General features: G+C 38.9%; 2 protein-coding genes across 5 annotated transcripts in view; one reads left to right on the top strand and one right to left on the bottom strand.

Annotated features, from left to right (window-relative positions):
• Window positions 1–16,191, top strand: part of LOC114660646 (uncharacterized protein C3orf20-like) — a 70,256-nt gene extending 54,065 nt beyond the window's left edge. Inside the window, exons 11-13 of the mRNA XM_028813481.2 lie at window positions 8,527–8,669; window positions 12,468–12,590; window positions 14,587–16,191. Coding sequence (XP_028669314.2) covers window positions 8,527–8,669; window positions 12,468–12,590; window positions 14,587–14,716 — 396 coding nt within the window. The 3' untranslated portion in view covers window positions 14,717–16,191. The remainder of the gene's footprint in view (window positions 1–8,526; window positions 8,670–12,467; window positions 12,591–14,586) is intronic.
• A 522-nt stretch (window positions 16,192–16,713) lies between these two features.
• The window catches only part of vezt (vezatin, adherens junctions transmembrane protein), an 89,069-nt gene continuing 78,677 nt past the window's right edge, over window positions 16,714–27,105 (bottom strand). For 3 of the 4 annotated variants that reach the window (XM_028813433.2, XM_028813443.2, XM_028813451.2), the window contains exon 12: window positions 16,714–22,814. In XM_028813433.2, coding sequence (XP_028669266.1) covers window positions 22,339–22,814 — 476 coding nt within the window. In that variant the 3' untranslated portion in view covers window positions 16,714–22,338. The remainder of the gene's footprint in view (window positions 22,815–27,105) is intronic. The other variant, XM_028813468.2, reaches the window with a different exon arrangement.

Genomic DNA, 27,105 nt, shown 5'->3' with positions numbered 1-27,105 from the left:
TAAGTAAAGGGTAATTACTTTGAATGAATATATAACTGTTAATTAAGCATTGTCTTGCCCTTACATATGCACTTCTGGGATACAGGGTCAGTGCCTGTCACATTAGTATTGGGTGCAAGGTGGGAGCTAACTTTGGACTGGGCCCTAGTCCATCACAGGCCATGCTCACACAGGGTCAATTCTACAGTTGCCAATTAATCTAACATGGTTGGCTAATACCAAGCGGGAGGAAAACCAGAGTACCTGAAGAAGAAAGCACTGCAGACACAGGGAGAGTATGCAAGTTATCATCCATTCATTATCAAACCTGCTTCATCCAGTTCTGGGTCCTGGGGTCTGTATCAACAGCCTCTGGGACTAGGGCGAAACCCACTACAGATGCCAGATCATTGCTGGGCATATTCACTCATGCAGAGTCAATTAACCTAACCTTAATGTCTTTAGGGTAATGGAAGAAAACTGCAGTACAATTATTGGGAGAACATGCAAACTCCACACAGGCAATTCCCAGGCTTGGATTTAAACCCAATGGTAACCATTGCACCACTGTGTTGCCGAAGTACAAAATGTATCAATTAAATTAGGGTGTCAACTTCTGTAAGTTTGTGATGGTGAAAGAGTGGTCTGAAAGTTTCAAGACTAAATTGAATTTTTACTGAATATTGGTATTCGTGTTAGAAAAAATAGGGATTTCTGATTTGCCCCTATTGTGATGTGCCTGCAGCCTCTCCTAGACCACTCGGGCCTATTCCTAAGTTGCCATCCCTGGGCCTGATGCATACAGACCGTCACCCTTGCCTGGACAAAACTTTCTTTGTCTTTCCACTTTAGACACCTTGTGGCATAACTAGCTTCATGTTTCATAAACATGTTACAGAAACTACAAAAAGTAATACATTTTTTAAAATAAATTATCCAAATGCAAATTGCCCATGATTACATACTCTACAGTAATCTAAAACTGCCAATCCATCTACATGATCATTCCCAGTTACCAAGATTCCAGGGCTCCATATGTTCCTAATACTGTCTTGCCCTCCAGAGACCATACTGTATATTCAGGATGTTTGAAACCACTATAAAGGATAGAAGATGAACCCTGAAGCATTAAAGTATTACTGGAGATAAAATTATTTTCAAAACTAATAAAGTGTAATTAATGAATTAAAGACAACTTGACATTGACAGTAGAACAACAAAAAATCCTAAACCGATCCTGAGGCTTCAAACCAGTATGTCTGGGAAATTTCTTTCTATCTGATTTCTAAAATTAGATGCTAACCTCCGTTCCAGCTTTATCACTGCTAAAGCAGAGTTTCAGGGTTGCATTTTTAGATTCTTGAAGAAAAAAACAATGCAACTCTTGTTTCAGTAGCTTTGGGAGGCTTGAATGAACAATCCTTAAAAAATTACACAAATAGCTCAGGTCTGACAGTGGAAAAAATGAACGCACTGTGGGAAATATTCAGTTCTGTATAAATTACTTATTCAGTACACTTTTAGTTTATACAAGAATACAGCTTAGGGTCGCAGATGGACAGAAGGCTATATCAGCTGCATTGGATTCAAGACAGGGACCAATAATGGATGGCATTGCAGTCCAGTACAGGATACCCACTCTCACTCATTGTGTTTGGGACATGGAAAGAAAACCAGTGGACTGAGTAATAAAAAAAAAGTAACTAAATGCATGCATAAGGAGAATGAGCAACCCCTACAAAGCCAGTATCCAGGATTTGAACCCAGGAGTCTGGGGCTGACAGAAACCAACACTAACCACTGGGCTACCTTGACTTCTTTGGTCATTTTAATTTGTACATTATGTTAAAGTAGAAATAATAATTTAATTACATGCCTTTTTTTTTTCTTGCTTGTGATTGTATGAATTATCTCTAAGTCTCCTTGACATTCATCTTACAACCTGCTTATCCAGTTCATAATCAATGGGAGTCAGCACCTATTCCGGCAGCACTAGGTGCAAAGTGGAAAACGATCCTAAATGGGGAAAACTGTATGGACACAGTCAGAACATGCAAACTCCACATATACAGAGCTTGGGCTACATTTTGAATAAAGGTTATTGGAGCTTGGAGGCAAAGCTCATTTTTCTTCTGTCAGCTGTCTTCATTTTATGTGAATTACTCATTTATGTTTATTGCCTTACCTGTTAATCTATAAAATTCAGTATTAAGAAGAGTAAATGGTTCATCCCTTTCATGCTGCTAATGGTGTTACAGGTTCTCTGATCCATGCATTCTCTTAGCCCTTGCATGATTGTGGTCATCCTGAGCTTATTCTAGGCCTGTCAAGTATGAGGTAGAAAGTATTGCTAAATGAGAGTGAAATTTGCTACATGTACTGGGCCAGTTTAGACATTATAATAAATGCAAAATACATACCTCTGGTATTTGGGAAGAGAGTATAGCCCCGTGGAATAACCAGCACAGATATGGAGCAGGCATACTGGTGATTTTATGCACCTTTCAACAGTTATACCATCCCAGGGTGCTTTACAGATACAGTAAAGTTACCAAAGGTTTACTGTATCTGAATTGCCAACATTTCTACAGTATCAGCAGAGGCAGTGAAATGAATCCCACTGTGGCAAACTGCATACAGAAACCAGTGACTAGGCTGGGCAGGACAACCAGGTCCCTAGAGATTGGAGGCAGCACAGCTAACCACTGAAGCACCATGGCGTCAGTGCTTCTCCATTTAAATGACTACTCACCTAATGCAGTGGAGGGGAGGTGGGGCATCCTTTAATTAATTCAGGGAACATGCATTTCTGATTGGATGATGCTGTTCATTTCAGTTGTAAATGCGGCTTGATTAGTGTAATTATCATTTACGTGGACTTGAAGGAATCTTTTCTCACGGTTTACATCTTCCGCCCATTTTTAGTGATCTTTTTTTGTGATAATGGGTCACCAGAGGCAATTCAAAAAAGGGTCATTAATTCAGTACATACTGCCTTAAAAAATAATATGGGCACTTTAGGATTGTTAATTGAGTCCAGCTATTCGAACAGCTCAGCTAAATAGGCAGAAGGAATGCCGTAGGCATTGTGGGCCTCACAAACTGGGCTTGCTCTTCTATCTTGTGACTTGGACACAGCCTTCAAATTTAAAAGCTGCTATTTCTGGGTGAACAATGTGGCTTCAGATTTTCATTATTAATTCAGTTTAGGGATTTCATCTTAAGTGTACTACATGTATGGGCCATACCCTAAGTACAAATATAATACGGAAAATGAAATGCATTTTAATACTGTACATAAACAGAGAAGCATTATGCAAAGTGTACAAAAATATACATATGCATACACACACACACAAACACACACATATTTATATATATATATGATATGTTAATCAATGCTTTTATAATGCAGCCTTCAATTTTACTTTTTACTTAATAAGTGGCACTTGATTTATGTAGTCTGACATACACTATATAGCATGTGATTTTAAGATTTGCTTTTTAGCTGTGCACAAGCCTGTTAATTGTTCTCCATATAGATTCTGCCTGTACATAACTGGCTCATGTATTACAAGAATTCTCACTGTTAAGATTGAAATAAGCAGATCTTTAGAGAATCATCTCTTTCTGTGCTAGATCTATGTGTTTGTGATCATGAAATGTAAAAATTGATAAATAAATAAATAAATAAATAGACACAGTATGACCAATAAACGTAATCCATTCCAAACCCAAACACACACACACATTTTGAAGAGTAAAGCACCCTGCTCTGACCTGAGACACAGTCAATCAATTAGACAGGTACACCAGTTTCCCTGTCAGATTACAGAACTGGTCATTGTGTAAGCTGAGGCAGCAGAGTACCTCTAGGATCAGAACTGAGAAACGCTTACTAAGCAGTTCTAAATGTATAGCAGCCCTCACCAGGCGAATTGTAAAGAAAGTGATTGTAGATCTGAAATAGGACAAGCATTGCTAGAGACCTCCACATGCACTAATGCACATGCTTAATCTTTTACAAAAATAAAAGTGTTGGAAAATTACAATTTGTGTTTCAATTCAGTTCAATGAGTATTATATGGCACACCCACCTTTAGACTCAAAACTCCGTATACTGTACATATATAGACAAATTCATCCACTTAATCATGCATTTCCTGAAGCTGTTTGATCCTGATCAGGGTTGTGGAGAGCCAAAGCCTATTGTGGCATCATACATAAAACAAGAACCAGTTTTGGGAAGGGTGCCAGCACTGCAAATATTCATAAGGCATATACATTCTTGAACCTACTTAATGTAATTCAGGGATGCAGGGAGATGGAGCCTGCCCCTTGTTTTTAAGTAATTATAGACCTACTTTGAAAATGTTCTTCCTAGCCAAGGTCCCAGTGATCTTAATCTGAGGTGTGAATTGAGACTTGCTTATTGCTTGTTTTTGTTTGTTTGTTTTGAGTTCTTTTGTTCTTTATTTTTATGTTGATGTTAAAAAATATTTTTGATTAATACAGTTGATATTCAAAACTCTTCTGGACTTGAGCTCAGCTGCTAATACAGTTGATCATTCTATTTTGTTGCAAATTCTAAAGTTTATGGCTGGCATCAAGGGGAACGCCATCATATCTCTTTCTTCTTCTGCTCCACTGGCATATAGAGTTCCCAAGTGACCTGTTTTGTGTTCCATGTTCTTTTCTCTCTATATGCTTCCCTCTAGCAAATACCTTGAAGAAGCACAGTTTCAAATCTATAAATCTCTCACCTTCAGGAGTCTTAACAAATTGATTCTCTAAAGCTGATATCACATTACACAACATCTAGTTGGAGTACAGTATATGCCAAACTTGATGACTACAGTTGCTGATGTCATCATCTGAGTATGTCAGTTTACCTGACTATAAAACACAGAATACGTCAAATTACATGACTGCACAATGACTTTATAGCACAGTTTTATATTTTCAAAGCATCATACTGACTGACGGGGCTGGTTCCCATGCAAAGGGTTTACAGTATGGTGGCTTCAGCCTCAATCTCTGCCCCCATCTCAGCTCCCTTTTTTTTTTTGCAAGCTTTTCTAATGTTTGTGAGGCCCAAAAAACCCATGTTCCTTTTTCCTCATTGCTCCCTTGTATGCATTGTACTTCCAGATGACCATTCATTAGTTGTTAGTTCCAATGCACACAGACCCTGTCCCCTATGATTAAAGAAAAAATCATATGGCTTTGATTTTATTGTAGTGAATTATAGACTAGTTGTAGTTAGTTGCTGGGTTTGTCAGAATATATGATTGGCGGTTATGTGAGAGCATCAAGACTGCTCCCGACTTGCTAAGATCATGTGAATAAAGTCGATGACTGAAAATCATTGGCAAAGTCTTATAACTGTCATGGCCTTGACTGATTCTTTCAGTAAGATCAATGCCACGATGGCACAGCTTGGCCTTCAGCTTAATGAAAACAAAAGTGAGCTGACTGCATTTGGTAATGCTGATAAAGTTAAGAATTTGAATCTAGGCTTTGATTCATAGCTCAGATTTGTGGGTCAGAAATTCAGGTGCCAGGAGCTGCATTTATCAACTCAGCAGTAATCCCCAAGCTCTCTTTGAGGGACTCAGGGGTAGTTATTCATGCCTTCGATTACATTATTGCAATGCACTTTGGTATTAATCAGTCTGTGCTATCTCAGCTACAATTACTGTGGAATGTCACTGCTTGAATGCTCCCTGGTACTAAGAAGAGGAACTGTGTATCACCAATGTTGGCCTCCCTCCATTGGCATCCTGTGAGGTATAGAGTTCAGTTTAGGATTTAGCTGTTAGTTTATGAGGCTCTGTGTGGTCTGGGTCGCTGTTACTTCATTGAGCTACTTTGTCCAGCATCAGCCTCAAGATCTTTAAGTCACTTTTGACCGTTTTCCCCATTCTCCTTTGAAATCAGTGAAAAACCAGGCCTTTTCAGTAGCTGCCTCCATGACTTTGTAGTAGTCTACCTCTGTTTATTTGGACATCTTCTGTTAGTGCCATTAAGTCATAGAACAAGACCTATTTGTTTTCTAAGGCTTAAACCCATCTGTTTTTCTAAAATGTATGTGATTATTTTGAATGTATTTACTTTATTTTTATTTGTCTTTATGTAGTATTTTTAGATTGTTACGGTATTTTATGAGGCTGTACAGCACTTTTTTGTGAAAGGGGCTGTAAAAGTAAGTTGGCACTGACATGTATTTGACAAAGTAGAAACAACCTTGGGAGAAACACCAGTTCATTGAAGGGCCAGTCATGCAAGTACCTACAAAAACCTAGCATGAAGGTCTTTGGGATGAGATTGGAATACCTGAGCACTGCACACAAACATGGGGACAAGGGCACACTGAACAGGCCACTTCATTTCATTTCAGGCCATGGAATTTGAATGTGGGCCATCTGTTCCCTTCAAAATCATTGTTGGTGTCAAGCAAGGCTGTGTCCTGGCTCTGGTTCTTTTCAACATTTACCTTTAACATTTACATTTGTTATTCTTTTTCCGGTTTTCTGTGTTGGCAATCTGTGCCACCATCACCTGATGAAAGGCACCACGCAGCCTCTACATTGATGGATTGAAGGCCAGATGTCCACATGACCATCATTATCTAATTCTTTCATGTGAAGTCTGTAAACCATGAGGACTGGTTTAGATCATTGCTATTAAGTAGAATGCCCAGTGGAGGCTCGGTGGTCTCGTGGCCTTGGAACCCCTGCAGATTGTTTTTTTTTCTCCAGCCCTCTGGAATTTTTTTTGTTTTTTCTGTCCTCTTGCCCATTGGACCTTACTTAGTATTACCTAATCTTATTTTTATATTTTTCTTTCTTCATCTTGTAAAGCACTTTGAGCTACATAATTTTTATGAAAACATTCTACATAAATAAATGTTGTTGTTGTACAGAGTATGGATCCAGTACTGATTGGATGGCTGTATGTTCAACCTCCGAAGTCTGATTCAGTAATTTATCTTTTGAATGTACTAGGGGGCTTTGCTCCCTGCTCGCTTCGCTCATAACTCCCCCCCCAACTTCACGTTTCTGCCACTCGCATATGTGGATTTCATTTTCACCAATCAACAAATCTTTGAATTCTCGCGGATACGCATCATCATTGGGAAGAAACACTACTTTTTCCTGATGGCAACACGAATTAGACGATCTACAAGTCCCTGACTTAAAGTTTAAAGCCTTACAATATCTACATACTTCGGACATATCACCTATGTCCATATATTAGATCTCTATTCGCTGTTCCGTTATTTCACAGAGTAATAATTTCCATTTCTTACCGCTAATGCGATCTTTACTATCATTTTTTTGATACTTTCGAATTTTACTACTTTCATAATCTGTAACTTGCTCTACGTGTGTTTCGCCAAAAATTTTTTGAACCTCTTTACGACGTTCTACTTTGTCTTCTACTCTTTGTCTTTTATTTCTGACCTCGCTTGGACCTGCTAGGTTTTCAATTCCACCTGGTCTGGGATGATTATTACTTTCCCTTATTTCACCGAGTAACAATTTCCGTTTGTTAGCGCTAATGCGATCTTTACTATCTTTTTTCTGATACTTTCGAATTCCACTGCTTTCATAATCTCTAACCTGCTCTGCATGTGTATCGTGCCAACGTTTTTGAACGTCTTTATGAAGCTCTACTTTGTTTTTTACTCTTTGTCTTTTATTTCTGACCTCAATTGGACCTGCGAGATTTTCAGTTCCTCTTGGTCCGGGCTGATTATTACTTTCCTTATTTTCAGAATTTGCACATAGGTTATTATTGTTCTTTTCTGCATTCTTTTCTCTCCAATGCTTTTGGGTCTCTTTTCGACATGCTTCTCTTTCTTCTTCACTTAGTCATTGACGTGTCATCTAAAACGATTAAAATTATTGTTCTGATAAAATTTATAAGAGCTGAGAGCGCATGAAGCGTGTCTGCCAAAAGCATTCGCACGACTGAGAGGTTAGATGACCGTGGTCCTGTTTGAAAATGGTTGTAAGTCACTGTCTCGTGGGACTTGTTTCCAAAGGTTGTAAGTATGTCGTGACTTGAAAGACTCTCATGCTAAAAGTCTCCGTCTCGCGGGACTTCATTCCAAAAAGTCTCTTCAAAAAGTCACGTCTCATTCCAAGATTTTTTTTATTATAATAGAGAGATAAATCAAACCATTGAATTAATATTAAAACTGTTATAAAATGACTGACCTAATTGACCCATTGATTAATACAGATTGACCCCCTGACCAGTTATTTAGAGCTAATGAGCATCTATCAACTTCATCAATTTGACTTGGAGAAAAAAAAGTGAGACTGAGAAGGCAAATTTCATGTTTTCTTGTGTAAAATTGACTAAATAAAAACCTTGACCCTTAACTGGTTTGTGGTTTACATGCAGAAAACATTCAAAGGAACACATGATTCCTATCATTAAACTGATGTGACTAATATTATTTCTGTTTAGATGTACTGCCTGTGACAGTGGACATGCTAAATGGGTCATCTCCTGTGCCTCTCTTTGCCTTGACAGATGTATATTTGTGGAAAGCTTCTGTTTGCTGACTACATATTCAATGGCTACAGCAACTCTATTAAAGACCTCCAGAAGCAGATCGCCAAATCCCGTGGAGACTATCGGATGGGCTTTCGTCTGCCCAGTGATTTTAGATTCAGGTAGGTTAAAGCCATTGAAAAATAAAAAGAACTTTATTACTGTTTAGGAGAACACTCTCCATGAACACAACAATGCTTGTAGTTTCAAAAGCTCAGCTAGCCTGATAAATTAGCAGATGGCTGGGGATTTCTCCTTACTTTGAATGCCTGCACTAAAATGAGCCTTCACAATGGCCTTTTGTATTTCACTTGGGTGCATTAGAAAAGCTGACCTGTTGACCCCTGCTGGCAGGGAGTGTCACCCCCAACAGACAGGGCATGGAGTCAGCATGCAATCATTCTTGCTCTTAAATCACAACTGTTGCAGAATTGCCCTTGGGCATTAAATGGAGACAGATGCTGCTGACATTTAAATAGTTTTGACATGCAAGAGGAAGATGAAAACACATCCATGATAGCAACAGGTTTGCCTTTCAAATGAGTGCATAATGATTCCTTCAGCAAGGAGCTGCCTATATTACACAACATGGCTTGCAAATGTCTGAATAGAATGGATAATTGTCTGTTAGCAATACAATGAATCTGAATAATGTGTGTGTCTTTTTATTGCCTCAAGATGTAGATGATACAATGAGCCTTGTCCAGAAAGTGTGCCATGATTCTTTAAGCTTTGTAAAATGTACGTGTGGATATTCGGTATTAGTGGTCTTTACTCAGAGTTTGTCCATTTATTGAAAAATGACTTGTTATTTGTTAGCATTTTTATTTATTTGTGTGCATGGCTTAAAAACATACTGAAAAAATATTTTGATGAATACATTTGGCTTAGTGACTGAAAGGTACTGCAAACCTGCCATCTCTGTGGTGCCACTCATGTCTTTGCTTAAACATAATATATTATTCACTTGCATTATTATGGACTTAAAGTATTTGGAAATTTATTGAACTACAGAAAGCGGGCACAGATTTCCTAAATGTATTTATGGCAATGATGCACCCGCTTGCTAATAGTTATATTCTGTAAATGGTAGCTACCAGACTTTTGCCTTTCTCTGTGAGAACCAGGACAAAGTGAAATACTCATAACATTATACAACCCGCTTTATCCAACTCGGGTTGCAGGAAGCTGAAGCCTAACCTGGCAGCATTTGCTACACGATGAGAACTAACACCAATACACTGGAGAGCCCACACGCACACACAAACACCAGACCAATTTCAAATATTCAGTTAACATAATGGGCATGTTTTTGGGTATGTGGGAGAAACAGCCATGCAAAGACCAGAGAACTTTCCAGCGCCACACTGAAAACCAGGAATGTGATTTGAACCCAGGCAGTGGTGCTAACCGCTACACTATTCCCATTTATAAGTCATTTTATGTTTTTCGTCTTTGCATTGTAGATAGATAGATAGATACTTTATTAATCCCAATGGGAAATTCACATTGTGTTGCCCTTGCTGAGTTTTTGGAGTGTGGTCTTTGTGCTGTTATTACAACACGAGATGAATGCAATTTCAATAATCTAAGCATAGCAATTAACATATCATGGGCAATATATAATAATGCCTCCGTTGCAAACAATTATCATGTAGATACTTGGGTCAAATTTTTCTTGAATCTATTTTATTTTTAGTGGCACTTGCAGCTTCCAGTACATCAGGAATATTTACTTGGGCAATCATGGATGCAAATGTCAAACATCTTTTATTGTCAGCATCTTTAGGTGCAACTGTAAGTGAGAGAACTGAAAGATAAATATTACTGATTACACACTATACATAGGATAATGAAAATATTCTGACCATGAATCTTAAAGATGTATTCTGCGATGCTGATTGTGTAAGAAGCTACAGCGTAGCTTTTTGTACTAAAATGTGTGAAATACAAGTTTCAGCATTTGTGATTGTTTTGTCTTGATAGAATCCTAGGTGACCCTACTCTCCCCTTTATACTCTTTATTGTGTGTGTAATGTTACGCTTATTGTTATGTAGACTAGCATGGATAATATGTTCTAAATTATAAGGAACAAGAACATAATGAGTGTTGATTACAAACCAATGCAACCTGATAATGCTAGATGTATAGTTTCAGGTGGCACAATAACTTGCAGTTGTACTTGATTTTTCTTCTGCGCTGGCCCATCGTCTGAATGGGGTCAAGTAGCCTGCCTGTCTCAGTCTTGCATTTTCTGTCCTTCCAAACAAACAAACAAGAAAGAAAGGAAACAAATAAACCATAAAACTGGCCCAGATGGTGCTTTCCTTATCATTGAAACTCTGGGGACAGAAAACTGGTTTGAGAAGCACCCTGACTTTTTAACATTGCAAATAAAGACAGACAAAATATTTTTCAACTTAAATGCTATGTATCATTCATTTTACACACCATGGCAGTGGTTTATAGTGTTGTTTATGAATCAATTCAATATAAATACCAAACCCTGTAAACACAAGTAATTTTTAACACTCATTAAAAATACACCTACAAGGTTTCCTTGTCTCCTAGTCAGTGTGTACCAGGACCAGCCCGTTTTGAATGCCACAGTCAAGAGAGGGCTTTAGAATTCTGTCATAGCAGGATGCCTCTCAGAGATAACATGAGGTCTAGTTGGCTCTTCTGTATTGACAATGGAAGAAGAGGCTGTCAGCACAGACCACCCAGACACATAAGGAATTAGTTATGGGTAGGCTGAATCGATTTTTCCATAAATGATTTAAACATGGACAAGGTCTGTGTATGTTAAGTGCCCAGAATGTTGACTCCTGAGATGAAGCACTACTATATTCAGTGTTACATGGAGAATCTTAAGATAATAAATTTAACATGTGCTTCATAACTGGGGATATAACTCAAATACACATCAGTACAGTATTTGTGGTTGTAAATTAGAGAAAAGCAAAGGGGAGAGCTCTCAGTCAACTCCTTTTACCTCACACTGCACTCACATTTGCAAAGGCTTCAGTGTGAAACTGTGGATTTGAAGAAACACCACATCCACCTTGCTCCATAGGACTACCAGCCTGTTCCCCAACCCAAACCCTCCAATGAACTGCTGCCTGCTCCATGGCTGGCTGCTGCTTGTACGTAAAGCTATCAGAATAGGCTGCAACATCCCATGACACTGAGTTAAGAAGGTGCAGTATATTAGAACAATTTGGCAGGAACAGGCTATTCAGCCCAAAAGAAACTCCCCAATCTTACCCACATAATTTCTCTAAAATTACATCATGTCGATGTTTGAAGGTCCCTTAAGTCCTACTGCATGGATGGATAATGTCCACTGTCAATGCAGATGGCCAAAAATGACAATCAATGAATGAACGAGTCATTTACTTACCCAGCAGCAGTCTCTGTAGAGATGAGTGTTACTTCTACTTGAGATGTGTTACCACCCCATTTTACAAATCATTACATTGACAACAAATTTGCACACATTCTCACTTAAAATTTTCGAATGGGCCTTCTACTAATCGTGCACTTTTTTAAAAGTAACTTTCTTAGCTTGAGCCCTTTTTAAAGTGTACTTATGGAAGAAGTGAGTAGCATAAAGTTGCAAGTGTTTTTTATTTTTATTTTAATAGCATTTCCATATACATTTCAGTGTAGGTTATAACAGAGATACTGGAGAGGAGGCAGATTTTGAACTTTGGTTTTCTTCATCCTCAGGCAATAAAATGCCAGACTGCTGTAAGACTTATATTGTACAAAAAATTCAAAACAGAAAGTGGTGAATGGAATACAGCAATAGAGAGACCTACCTAACAAGGCCATGTGAAGCAGAGGCATAGTGCAAATGTGAGGGATTTCATCTAGTCTCTCATCCAAGAATGTATCTTCTGTCTTCTTTTCACAGCCCTCACTCAGAAATTCCCCCGGAGAAAAAGCTGATGCCAGCAGAGTCAGCTCCAGGCATTGAATCTAGGAAGTGTAAGGACTGGCCACTCAAACACGATTGCTGTGTCCAAGAAACAGACAGGTATGGAGGACACAACTTGTGACATGCAAAACATTAAAAAAAAAAAAATACTGAGCAGGATCAGTGCTAGCCTGAGATGGAAAACTTGATGCAGAGATAAGTCATAGAGTGCAGTCTGGCTGAAATGACTAGAAGAAGGTGCCAGGAGTATTGTGTGATTGAAAGATTAAGGTGAAGGTAAGGTTCTTAAGGCAGTGGTAAAACCAGCAATGACTTTTGGAGCCGAGACATGGGCAGTAAAGGGAGTGCAGGAGAAGAGGTTAGATGTGGCAGAAATAAGAAAGTTGAGATGGAGACGTAGAGTTACAAAAAAATAATAAAAGTAGGACAGATATCTAAGAAGGTACAGGAGAGAGGATAGAAGTGGTCTGGACATGTGCTGAGGAGAGACAAAGAATACGCAGGCAAAAGTATGATGGGAATGGAAGTACAGGGGAAGGGAAAGCAAGGGAGGCCAAACCGGAGGAAGATGGATAAAGTAAAAGAAGATCTGAAGGAAAAGAGCTTGACTGGCGAGGAGGTGCAGGACCAAGCTGTTTGGAGAAGGTTGATCAAACACATTGACCCCACATAGAGGAAGGAAAATATGAAGAGGAAGAAGAAGAAGATAGATGCAAGTCAGTTTAGTTAAAATACAGGTTAACAAAAGCTGCGGGCTGGCACACCCAGATGTAGCCAGTATGGCATAGAGGCTGAGGAGCCGAGGGCTCCAAACTTCAGAGTAAGTGGATTTAGTTCATCTGTGTGAACTTGACCATGTCAGTTAACCTGCCTACAGTTAATTAAAAAAAAAAAAAAAAAAAAAAAAAAAAAAAAAATATATATATATATATATATATGTTAACAGTTGAACTGTTATGGGTGCTTAGAAAGTACCTTAAACTAGAGTTTGATGTAGAATGGTAGTATAGAAATAACAGACAGTTAAGATGCTCAAAAAAAAAACAGCAGCTTAAAATTTCTTAATAACTACTGTTGTGAAATTCTTCTAGTCTGCAGCTGTAAAACCTCTATTTTGTGACTCAAATTTTAGTTTTGCTTACGGGGAACAATGATAGGCAGGAATGGACTGGTACAGCTGAAATCTGTGTGACTTGAGCAATACCATGACTAGTGACACATTTGTGCCAACTTGATGGCTGAAATTTTGAGGAAGAGAGTCACAATGGAAGCACCCAAAAGTCAACAGTCTGAGTGGCTTGTGCTTAAAATACAGTTAATAGAGAAAAAAAGAAAATTATTGTAGTATTACACAAGATTTTAGCTGTTGACTTTTTAAGGGGAAAATGAGCAGAAGGCCTTGGTTCATTTATAAGCCGATAACCAATTCAGAATTTCACAAATCTCCACTAATATTTCAATGGATTATACAAATAAAAACAATTCTGAAAATAACTCCAATGTAATACTCAATAAGGAAGGAGCATTTTAAAAAGTGTTTATACTTAAGAGCTTCATATTTGTTGGTGTTATAAAATCACACTTTTCCTTACAGTGCAGGATATCCTTGGGATAGGACAATATGCCTAAAGCTTGCTTCAGCTCATAGAAACAATAGTGCAAGGCAAAAAAAGCACATTAATCAGATATTCTGTGTTAATGTTGTGTGCTTTGTGGATAAATCAGATATTCAACGTAACAAATTCCTGTATAAAATGTTGTGTCTGATTGATTTCACCACATTAAATGGTGGCTCTTTTAAACAAATTGGCTAGGACATCCTGCCCATGTCTGCAACTGAACCATCACAGTACATGCTTTCCATTCGGAAGGCATTTAATTCAGCACTGCTGCTCAATCCACACGCATCAGAACAGTGGCACTGCTTAAAAAAAAAAAAAAAAAATCGGTCTCAAAACATTCAGTGTGTGAGGTTGGGCCTGTCTCAGAGTCATGTGCATATTCATATCCTTTTATCAGGATCTACAATGAAGGAGGGCACTGATGCTGACTAGCAGTTGCCTGACCTCTTGGCTTGCTCTGTTTTGTCTTACAGGACTGCATCTGTTCAAGATAGTGCAGCACTCAACATGTCAAAGAGGAGCCACCTGTTATGTGACAGGATAAACAACCATCCTCCCCCCTTGTCCTCCGTTCAGATGAAGAAGGGACTTCTAAACACATAAAAATAACAATCAATTATTCCATAGAGTTTTTTTTTTACCAAAGATGTTATTTAGTCCAAAAGTAATGGGTGACAAGTTAGAAGGTAGCTTTTCTAGTTCTTGGAAACTTTGTTTAAGAGTGAACTATGGTTTTATACATGATGATTTTTCCCAGCAAAATATCTTCTGCCTACATGTAGGATTCCTTTTCTCTTCAACAAGACTGTTTCTAGTCTTAAAATAAAAACAGGCACATTTGACAGTTTTATAGATGGAAAGGTCAGATAGATGGATCAGTGCTAACTACCAGTCATTTTAAAAACAGAACACATACAGTATAAGAATGTAAAGGGCATGAGAGACAAGTCCCTGGAGGACGATTGTAATGTACTGGTCAATCTACATCCTGGCCTTCAGCTATGGTCTACGAGCACTTGGTAGTGATTGGAAAGTGACCAAAATGAGGCTCCTGTACAGGGTTGCTGGGATTGTTTGCAGTGAGTGATAGAGGAACACAGCAAAACAGAGGTTTAGTAGAGGGGGGTGTGGGGGAGATGGTTGGTGGACTTCAGAGGCCTAAAGCTTTACTAAACACAGAGGAACCGGTTAAAGGTGGTCTCTCTTGGTTAGGATGCCCTCAAGTGCCTCTCAAGATGGGTGCACCAGGCATGGCTCTTTGGGAAGATACAGAGAAAACATTAAAAGGGATTAGATCTTTTGAGTGGCCTGGCAGCATTTCAAATTTCTCAGGGGGAGCTGGAAAAAATTGTGAATGTTAAGATTGTGCAGTCTGTCCAGCTCAGCACGTTTCCACGTCACCCCACAGTGGGGAAATCAGTTTGAAAATGAAGTTGTGAATAAGAAAATCAGCATTTATTGCTATACACAAATGCAGAGTGGGTTTATATGATAGTTATGTTTATAAAAGTGTGCTTTATGATAACCCCCACAGTGAAAAAACACACTGTATAAAATATTGAGTGGAATCCATCCAACTTAGGAACATGATCATTTTATCCTATTAAAGCTTATAATTGATACAGACAAGAAACATCAGAGATAGTATTTTCCCCCAAAATGTAAACATATACACATGGCAATACTTTTCCACAACTATTAAGAGCACATAAACAGAAAAATGGAGTACATCAGGTAAGCTGATTTGTATTTTCTCTTTACAGTGGAATCCTGTATTTCACTACACTCTCATGTGTTATGGAGCAAGAGAGCAGTGACATGCTATGTGTTGGCCATATGAATTTCACTATACTTTGTACACGTGACATTACTATAACTAAATTTAAAAACTCAAGCATCTTGAATGCTGTCACTGTTTTACGCAAGGCTTGCTTAGAACATAAAGAGAACATAACAAGCGTGACAAATGAGGTGAGACTACTGACCACCATCAAGCTCATTTAGTTAGCTACAATGTCCCAGTATCCAGGTACTTTTTAAAAGCTGTCAAGGTTTCTGCTGCAAATACAAGTCTCCAGATCCAGATTACGAAGACTCTGCCTGAAGAAGCCCCTCCCTGCTTCAGACTTCTTACCTTCATCTCTTCTTTGCAGCATAGGGGTATGCACACAGGGCATCTGCTGCGGTTAAGATGTAGAAGAGTTAAGTAGACAGCAGCAATGGTTGAAGTGAGGAAAAAATACGTGACGGCGCTCAAGGCTAACGGATGATAGATTGATACATGTTATGCTTGCAGACCCTGAGCAGAGTAGCTTCCTCCCTTGTAGATATACAGTCTCCCATTTTTTTATGGATTTTAATTTTTGAAGACCAGGGTTTTTGGCTGGAGAACACCTCCTCACCCCCCCACACTTGCTACAATTCCCAGGGGATACCAGCCATTCACCAAGTGTGCTGTTATAATGGTGAGAAATTGTAAGAAGTGCCATTGCTGTATATTGTAAGTACCAGCTGACTGATGGCACTGATAGTATGTATGGAAAAACACAGAGGAACTGAGTACTGGCCAACATAATGAGATACCCTTTGGTGACAGAGTATATTGGAAAAACATTGTTTATTTATCTGGACAAAACTAAGATAATGCACAATGAGTAGAGATGATGTACACTTGCCACAACAACAACAACAAAAAAAAAAACAGAACTAATGATTCAAATCCAACAATGCAGTTGAAACTCTCTCTTTGATTGATAGCATTGTGAGGACAATTGTATTCATGTGTGGTACTCTACAGCTGGGCCAAGCCAATCCTGCTGACTACACTAAACTCAAGAAGTGCACAATGTAGGTGTTCAAGGGGGAAAAAAAAAAAAGAGGTTACTGTGCATACGTATGGGCACCCCTGCTCAAATTACAATGTTTCACCGAATGTTCAAGTGAGAGCTTAGCACACTTTTGCATGTGCTACATTCATATTTTTTTGCACTCTTACATTCACCAAATAAATGGGTATTAAGCATTTAAATATGCTGGAATGTGTCATAATTGCATTTGTACCCTGTTGAGGCTGGCGGTTTCTTTTCACTTGGACATTCAGTGAAAGCCTTCATTTGAGCAGGAGTGCCTAAACCTTTGTACACCACTGCACACTGAAGTCTATGCACTTACAGAGACGCGTGTCGTGTGATGAGATGAGACGTAACACTGATGGGTATGACACACTCATTTTTAACCACATGACAACACTTCTAAAAATGTAATCAGTTGTAATTTTGTGGCCGTACACAGTTACTTCTGCATATTCCTGTGCACGTCATTCTGAATATAGAGGGTTTTTTTTGGGTCACAAAACTACCTTGTGTTAGAGATTCACTTGTTCCAACTTGTCTACAACTTCAAAGGTTTGTTAGACAAATTCTCAAAATAAGCTCCCTAACAACCCAACACCCCCAGCACTACAAAGCTTCTTTACTGTGAGTGTCTTGCCCTGAAACTCAGAAATGGAGAAATTAAAGCTCGGGAAAAGCTCTAGCTTATGAGGAACAGATAGCCCACCAGAGTTTAAATAAATAATCAACCAATTCTTTAAAATAAATTGACAGGACACTGGAATAGTTACACACATCTTTTAGCAGAATACGTGTCATTTACTGATGTTTCAATTTAAATTGAAAAATGCCAAATTAAGGATTTCAGAGTGAATTTGTCTTCAGGAGACCAATAGCCATCCCACTTAATGTCACTCTGTGCAATTCTGATTTCATTTTTATTCGATATACTTTCTTAATCCCTGAGGGGAAATTGTCTTTTTGCATGACCTTTGGGGGTCAGCCTTTGTAAACCACCCCTGGAGGATTGTTCATGTTAATCTCCTTAGCTTTGCAATTTTTCTCAAAAAAAAAAAAAAAAAACACAAAAAAACAAAACATGTAAAAAGTTTTGCATATTTTGTCTTAAAAAGCTTTGGCTTTCTACTGTAAGACATGCAAAACACTAAAAGTACAAAGTCAGAAGTGTAGAAAGTACAATAATGATACAAATAATACTAACAATGAATAATAATAATATGAACAGCATCACTTTCCGATTCCCAGAATTACTTTTGGTTTTACTGACCGTTTCAGTTTCACTGCCTGAAGACAGATTCACTTCGTCATCACTGCTGATGAGAGCCACGATTATGAGGCTAGGAGAAGATGTGTCTACACAGCTGCCCAAGTAACGCTCAGCACTAATGCTGTTGGCACTTTTACAGCCCGAGTAAATATTGGGTGTTACGTGAGATGTGTCAGTACCTTTGGTCTAAAGCAGTGTTTCCCAAACTCGGTCCTGGGGAACCCCTGTGGCTGCAGGTTTTTGTTCCAACCAGCTTCTGTTTTTAATTGAACCTCCTGGGCTAATTAAGTGAACTGATATTTCCCAAGTTCTGTGTTTAGGGAACAATACAGAAATTAGAAAACTAAGTTTGCTAAAAAAAAAAATAAAAAAAAAATATTAAAATGTACCAAGCAGTTATATAGAAATAATGTATTGTTTTTCTTTTTAACAGTATTTTCATTCTACTTTTCTAGGTCATCTAATTGTTTAATTAATCCATTATTTACTAATTAGTGGGTCCGACTCTAAAGTACTTGCAACCTTTGATTAGTCAGTGTTGTTTGATCTGCTCGTTTTAAATTGTCATTATTAAGATACAACGAAGGGGGAAAAACTGCACAGAGAAAGGGCAAAATATAATGAAATCAACAAAAGAGAATTAAGCATTTAAATCTATAGCAAAAGCAGAAATATTTCTAAATGTCTTATAAATGTAAAAATCATGCTGCTGTGCTTTTCTGAATGTAGAATAGAACAAAAATAATACCAGGTAATTAAATGAGATCAGTGCTATCAGGTGTTGTCACTGATTGGGAATCTGGTTGGAACAAAAACTTGCAGCCACGGGGGGTCCCCAGGACAGAGGTTGGGAAACACTGATCTAAAGGTAAGGAGGTTAGCAGCACAGATCCTTAGCCACAGTGCCACCACTTCGTCTTCATCTTGTGATATGAGAACTCGCCAGGCAGCCCTGAAGCCCCCAGAAAGATGACAAATGACCCCCCCCTTTTAGTATTACTTTGTATTCTGTCAATCATACAGATTTTATTAAAACCCATCACACATATAACAAAGGGTCTCATGACGGTTTGGTTTCGGCCTCTCACTCACAGCACTACTATTCAGGCACTTGATGACCAAGTAATTGAAAAAACATTCATAAAAAAAATAGATAACTACAGTTACATAAACACTGTTTATCCTTTAAACAGTCTGTTTTTTTGGCAAATTACTCCATAAAAAGGGCCTGAGCTCTCATATTTAAAGGAATATTCCACCCCAAAACATGCATTTTTATGTTATCCACCTCTCCACCTTATTCATTGGTTGAGTCCTATCTTGAATTCAAAGGCACGGTATTATGTAAATTAGTTTCTTGTTTGATGTGCAATGATTTTTCCAGTGGTTACCATTTAATATTTTACATGTTTTGAGCATAATATCCAGAGGATTTGGCCCTTTCTCACTAACTATGCCATGCAACTGCTTGTTCACTCTCAGTGGGACTTCCTTCAACTGCTGTCAGACCTCTCCAGCTCCACAGGAATGCAACTGCTCAACTGGTGGTTTCCGTTCCTCACTTAACTCTCATTACTCTTCTGTTTCTGTCTCTCCACTGACTTCCTGTTGCTGCAAGGATTCAGTTCAAAACTCTAGTCTTGGCCTACAGTTCCCTGATCAGTTTTCCTCCTCAATATGTCCACTCCTTGGTCTCTCCTTTTGTCCCTTCATGAACTTCTCATTCTGCCTCTGCCTTGCAAGACTGGCCAATGATTGTCTATTCTTGCTCCAAAGCTGTGGAGTGATCTTCCTTTATCTTGTCGTACTGCACCCACTTTACTTGTATTTAGGCAACTTTTGAAAACACACCTTTTCATTAAAGATTTTAGTTCAGCTTAGCTTCTCTCCTACAGGGTGACCGCTGTTTTGCTGACAAAGAGTGTAGGACACTGATTTTTATCGTTCAATTCTGCTTTGATGCTTGCACCGTCACTATGGACTTCTGAAATGCGATAACTCCTTTCTCTCCATTCTCAATGAAAACTCTACAAACTACATGGTGTAATATAAAAAATATTTTTGGGTGGAGCATTTCTTTAAGCAGAGATCTTGAAAAGAAAAGAAAGTGCAGACCCATTTACAAAACTCCCCAACATCATACTAGTAAATGCTGGTACTGATTTCAAACATGCTTAATCCAATTTGGGGTCACTTGTGCACTGGAAAGTCCCATCACAGCGCTCACGTATAAACACACACACACACACAATCTGGGCCATTTATTCTAAAATGGCCTTTGAAATAGAAATAAGCCCTGAGACAATCCTACCACGACACAAGGAAAGTACACAAACTCCACACAGGCTACATACAGGCATTGTCTAAAACATCAATAGTTATAAAAGGCAAACACAAGTGTCAGTTTACAATTAAAGTCAGAAATTAGATCAGAAAATCGATTGATGGAATTTATTTATGCAAACTATAAAAGCTGTATGATGGACATGATCTAAATTCACAGAGGTAAAGACAGTGTTGATTGGCTAAACAAAACCAAACCTTCTAAAATACAGTTAAAGCAACAAGAATGAAAAATCATGGGAGTGCAAAGCCAATGGTGTGGAGTGACCGGGCTGAATGTCCCATCAAAGCCATCAGAACAAGATGCTGTGTGACAAGAAAGAATAAGACTTTTAAATGACAGACATTTAATTTGGTTTAATTCTAGAGAAAAATCAGTCTTGTCTCCCTTTGCTTATATGTATTATTGTTGGCATAACAATGTATTTTAATACTTTACATGATGTTTTGGGGATAAAGAAAAATTGCACAAAAGAAATTTATTAATAAGTACTAAAAAATGGCTGTAGAACAAAACTACAATAATCAATGGGTACTCTGTGTATTAAATGCACTAATGTAACAGTACTGCAGCCGTCTGGTTCCAGAGGTTGGCTCACAAAGTTTACGACATGCAGGCTTCGGCCAAACACGTGTACAGGTGGCGAATGATCCTTTGCTAAGATCAATGACATTCCTATGCCTTCGGAGGTAAATGGTGGTATGAAGATTGCTCTGTTGTAAACAAAATGAGTAAAAACTACTATACAAAATCCAGAGCAGCGTTTAGACTCAAAATTGATTTTATCTGAAGAAGAATATCCAACAGAAATCATGCACATTGTGGACTTTGCTGAAGAGATGCAGAAGTAATTATCATAGTGGATAAATGAAACACATGGAAGTGAAAATAATATTCTTTGATGGAGCATCTCACACCTGACACATGCAGAAGACATGAATATATCTAAAAATCAATCTGTTAACCTTGAGTACAGTTCTTGACAGATTGTGTAGACTGTCATTTGGTACCCATAATGTGATGAAGGACGACCAGACAATCCAGCTACGAGTGCCTCTTATTTTCATGCTCTGCAGATGCGTTGCTTCTCCTTATGTGACACTTTATAGAGTGTGACACCTGCTTTACTGGTTTAGCTCAACAATATTCACCTCTTCCATTCTGTCTTGGCAAGACACACAGGATTAGCTTCACACAGACACCGTTTAGACTTTAGAGTGCAGCACTTACAAAACTGCATCTGCCATCATCAGCTCACAGAAATGCAATAAATTTCTAACCTGTACCTGTCAAATGCCATTAATATGTCAAGGAAATCAAATCAACAGAAGACTGAACTAGAATATGACAAATGCTGCCCAGGCAGGTCAGGGCAGCACCTCCAACTACACTGAACCACCATGTGCGTGTAAGAGAGAAGCACTGAAAAGTTTTCACATTACCTTTCCTGGTGCCTGGTCAACATTTGAGCAGAAAGCCTCTGAATGCTTCCGGAAGGGAAGAAAACAAATAAAAAGGATGAAGGATGGGTCTTCCAGTGACTGTATCTCATGTGAACACTTCCAAGTATATTTTCTTTTTATAAAAATAAAAGTGTGAGGGAGGTGAAAAAAATGAAAGAGGCAAAACATCAAAACCATTTCTGTTTCAATAAATAACATAGTGTAGAAAATATTAAAATAAATATCTTGAAGCAGTTTCGAAGAGAATGTCCTGGAAAATATCCCAATTTTTCTGCATACTTTCACATATCTTAATAACCTTACTTATTACCATCACCATCCTCCTCCACTTCCTCTTCATCGTCATCTCCAAACGTCTGCTCCTGCATGTTGCAAAAGTCATGTGAACGGGCTGCGGCCAGAGCAGCAAGACTGGAAGTGAATGAGATCCCTGCAGAGCCATGCAGGCCTATAAGCCTATTTTTGACTGTGCTGCTCAAACAGGGCTCAGGGTCCACTTCATCGTCTGTTGTGTCCTGTGTGCCATCATACTGGTAGTGCAAGGGACTTGGGGCAGTTGCAAAGTCTTGGTTCTTTAGCCCTTCCTGATGCCCACAGCAGTACTCCACCGGACTGATGGCAGCTTTGCTAGTACATTCTGTGCAGGAGTCTCTCTCCTTGTGGACTTGCTGTTGAGCATTCTCATCCTCACCATTCTGCGAAGAAGTAGGATTTTCAATTAACTGTAAATCTGAGGTACCATCTGGTGTGAGCATCTCTAGGGGCTTCAAGACGGCTGAAAAAACAGAAGACAAATCATTACTCATAGAGAATGGGAAATGGCCTGTTAGGTGTGCTTAAACTCAGCCCTCTTACTGCAGGGTTGTAGGGAGGCTTTGCTACAGAAAACAAATTAATAAGATGCAAGTTCATAACAGGGCACAGGGCCACCATCTACTGAAACTGGAGCACCCAGCTCAGGTCCAGTGACACTGGGGAGCATGCACACTCCACACATACAGCGAGTAGACCAGGATTTAAGCCCAGCTCTCTCAAGGCAGTGGATTATTACATTTACTAATTCACATGCACCATGCTGTTTGTGTAACAGAAAGCTCTCTTAGATATTTTTGGATTCCCCTCTTTTCTGATACTTGCATTTATTAGTAATCAAGTGGCTTCAGAAGAAAACCAATGACTTGTGCTGCCTTTCCATGGCCCAGATGCTGTAAATGCCTCCTCCATCACAACGGTTGCTGTGATACTTTAAGTGGTCAAAACTTCAAGTGATAATCTGCATTTCCAAAGAGTTTAATGGCCATGATTTTTCAGTGATCACTGAAGATAAATTAAATGGATGTTTATGTGGTGAAAGTGAAAAATGAGCATTGCATGTATCAGCAGCCAACAAATGAAACTGTATGACATGATGAAGATCAAAAAACTGTTTTAGATGGAGCACTCGGGCTGTATGGCACATACCACAGATAGATAGCAAAGTCACTTTGGGTGCTGCTTGAGTTTCCTGAAAGTGACCATTACATTAGCACTGGGATGCCAATGGACTTTTGTTGTCTACATGAATGCCAGTAAAAACAGATCTGTGTATCATGGGCTCCACAAGCCCAACTAATAATGTTCGACTAGGGAAGCACTGGTATGTGCCCAGTTTAAAGGAGGTCTATGCAGCTGAAAAGGCATCTGTGTCACCTCTAACTGTGCTGTGGAAAGTTAGTGTGGCTCTGTCTGTGATGGACCAGTGCCCTGTCCATGGCTGCTCCCTGCCTTGTTGTCCAGTGTTGCCAGGATAGGCACCATCTCACTGTGAGCCTGAGCTGGGTAACTTGGGTCAGTTATGAAAGGCTCATTAATGTGTACTACAATAAGGCAATAAATTATGCCACCAGGGCTTGTCACTTTGGTTACAAGTTTAAGAAAATGCTTATAATATTGGAAAACAAGATTTTTTTTTTTTTTTAAAGAAACACTAATCTAGTCATCTGTTGAATTTACACATCCTCCATGTGTCTGTGTGGGTCTTTGGTTTTCCTTCCTTATGTTAATGAGTGTGTGTAGGGGAGGTGGGGGGAGAGGGGCCAGGTGTGTGTGTGGGCCATGTGATAATGTTTTCCTGCGTGGCTGGGATGGCCTTTTGATCCAAAGTGGCCATGAATTGGACTAAGCAACTCTGAGACTGTCATGGTAATGCATTTTGCTCTATTCAAATACATCCCCACAATTTCCTTTACAATCAACAAAGTTTCTAAATATTTTTAATATGTTATTTATTTAAAGAGCTTCTGTAAAAAGCCAGATTTCCACCTGGGAACAAATAAAGTTCTATCTATCTATTTTTATTAAAATAGCACTAACTTTGTTTTGCCATAAACTTGCATTAAATCTGATAAATCAAACATCCATCTATTATCTATACATTTAATCCTACTCTGAGTCACAGGTACTCTCCTACAGTTTCTGGATGGGGTGCCCGCATGCTGTAGGGCACACACCTCCTCACAGAGGTGCATGTATTTTTGATGTGGAGGAAACACTGGAAAATTGCAAAGGAAAAAAACCCATGAAGATATGAGGCAAGGCATCCAGATGCACATCACACTGGCACTGTCATTAGGACTGATAATTTAAAGGCTTTCAATCATTAGTACATTTAGCAGAAATAACCTATTTTTTGTTTAGTTTTGCTAGGCCTTTATATGGCATCTCTCCAATACTAATGCCTTCGTCTTCTGTTTGTAACTCACATGAAATATGCAGAAGCATGTGTCCCAAGAACTGACGTGATGGATACTCACATTACCAACCACTACATGTTCTTTGAGTGAGTGAGCTAAAGCCAGCGTTATTCTATCTCATCTAAAGCCTGACCAGACTTAAACCACTTCACCTACATATTATGGTCTGCCATCACTCCTCTCTTGAATGATAAAACTCTCTGCAGCCATTACTTCACATCCAGCTGACCACATTCTCCATACTAACCACTAAATGTTAGTGTCAAAAGGTAAGCAAAACACCACACTGATTTTGATTACGAGGAAGAGCCTTGTTTTTCAGTGTGTGAGTTCCCTTCTTAAACTTTTATTTTTGCCATCTGTGTGCAGTCCTCAGCTCACATGTCCTTAAAAAAAACAGACAAACAAAAAACAGATTTTTACCATGAACATACAAGTGAATGACAAAACAGAAGTATAAAAAAAGGTTGTGTGTGTGATCAGTCTTCTGTCTGCCTATTTAATGTTGCAGAAATTTGAATTTAGGATTGCAAAGTGAATCCTAAAAACCATGAGAATTGATTTAGATCAATTATGTTGGGTAGAATGCCCAGCAAATTGTTTTTTTTTTTTTTTTTTTTTTACTCCAGCCCTCTGGCATCTGGTTTTTCTTTCCTCCCGGCCATCGGACCTTACTTTATTCTTTTTATTTAGTATTGCCTAATCATATTTTTATACTTTTATTTTTTTATAAACTTTTCTTTCTTCATCTTGTAAAGCACTTTAAGCTACACCACTTGTATGAAAATGTGCTATATAAATAAATGTTGTTGTTGTTGCAACTGAGTATATCACAGTAAGGGCTGTCAGGGACAGGGGGCAGATAAACACAAGAGGATAAGCCCAGTAGGGTCTGTATTCTAAAAGAGGCGCTCACAATGGCCACTAAACAATCCTTCCAAGTACCAGTTTTGATAAATGGCATCCCGGGGATAGTATGTCATATGTACTGGAGGGTTATACCCAGAAGTTATTACTCTTTTTGGGGAGTGGCAGAAGGCTGACTATGTCTCCATGCTGTCAGGTGACAGCAAAACTATTTTACGTAAACAGGGGGCACCCTCTTGCATTTAATGGAGGACAAGACAACAGAATGGAGGACAACCAAGGGCATTTCTAGGATTTGCTGATGTTTAGCTCCCTTACGCGTGTTTCTACACATATATAAAATTGATGTGGAAGGATGTGGTGATGTAAACTGGTGAGTTGGCCCCTTGGGGTTTCAGGCAAGATCTTTCACATTTATTTAAAATGGAATATTCTGGTTCCTGGGGGTCCCCGTGCATGTTTGTACACTTTTATAAAATTGATCAGGGGCTAGCTGCATTAGACAATATATGTAATGGACAAAAAGATCAGGGTCTAAAGCCTGCGAAGCCCCCCCCATCCCACTAAAGCCAACACGGGTCATATGGCTCTTTGGGTGTGAACTGATGGTCAGTAATCAGGAATACTCCAGGGAGTCAGTGGTAGCTATAAAAAGACAGGCTTCAGATGGAAACTGGAGCTAGGTAGCGAGTTGGGTTAAAGGCCCAAATTACATGTAAATAGTAGTGCTGGTGTATACACAAAGGAGGAGATTGCTTGGGATGTGATAGAAGAGTGCTGTGGTGCTCCAGACACTATCTGGAGACCAGGCAAGTGGGCAAGTCACACAACCTGGTAGTTAGAATCTAGAGTCTGCGATGCAGCTAGGATGTGTTTTCAATTTGTGTTCTTTTGAAGAGGATTCCTCTTTTGTTACTTGGTATGAAACCACAAATTTAGTAAGCAGTTATAAACCAACATATTTTGTTCTGGGTTAGTGCAGTACCCATAGATCTGCTCCCCATCAAAGAATACATTTTTACAATTGACAAGCTGGTTTTATGTGATTCTGACTGGATATTTAATTTTATTCTGCTTCAATACTTATTAATCACTATCTCCACATTCCCTCAAAAATGTAACAGTTTCCTCTTGACACACAATGTACAAAATCTGATGTTCTATTAAATATGACCTGTTTTTCTTTATGTCACATGTGATGATGTGGTGTTAGGACTGGTTATGCTGCTGCATCGTGGATCTTGACTCCAGCTTCCAACTGTTGTGTGACTGTGGAGATTGCACATTCTGTGGATGTCTGCATGGGCTTTTTCCCTCACTTCCCAAAGATATGCAAGTTGAGATAATGGTCAATTCCAAACTGGTACTATACAAGGGAATGTAGAGGTATGCATGAGTAGGTCCTGCAAATGACTACTTAGAACCCAATACTGCCACAACATACTCTGGACCTTTGAAACTCTAAAC

Source organism: Erpetoichthys calabaricus, chromosome 1 (genome assembly GCF_900747795.2).
Source record: "Erpetoichthys calabaricus chromosome 1, fErpCal1.3, whole genome shotgun sequence".
NCBI classification, from domain to species: Eukaryota; Metazoa; Chordata; class Cladistia; order Polypteriformes; family Polypteridae; genus Erpetoichthys; species Erpetoichthys calabaricus.
This window is presented reverse-complemented; position numbering and strand designations above follow the sequence as displayed.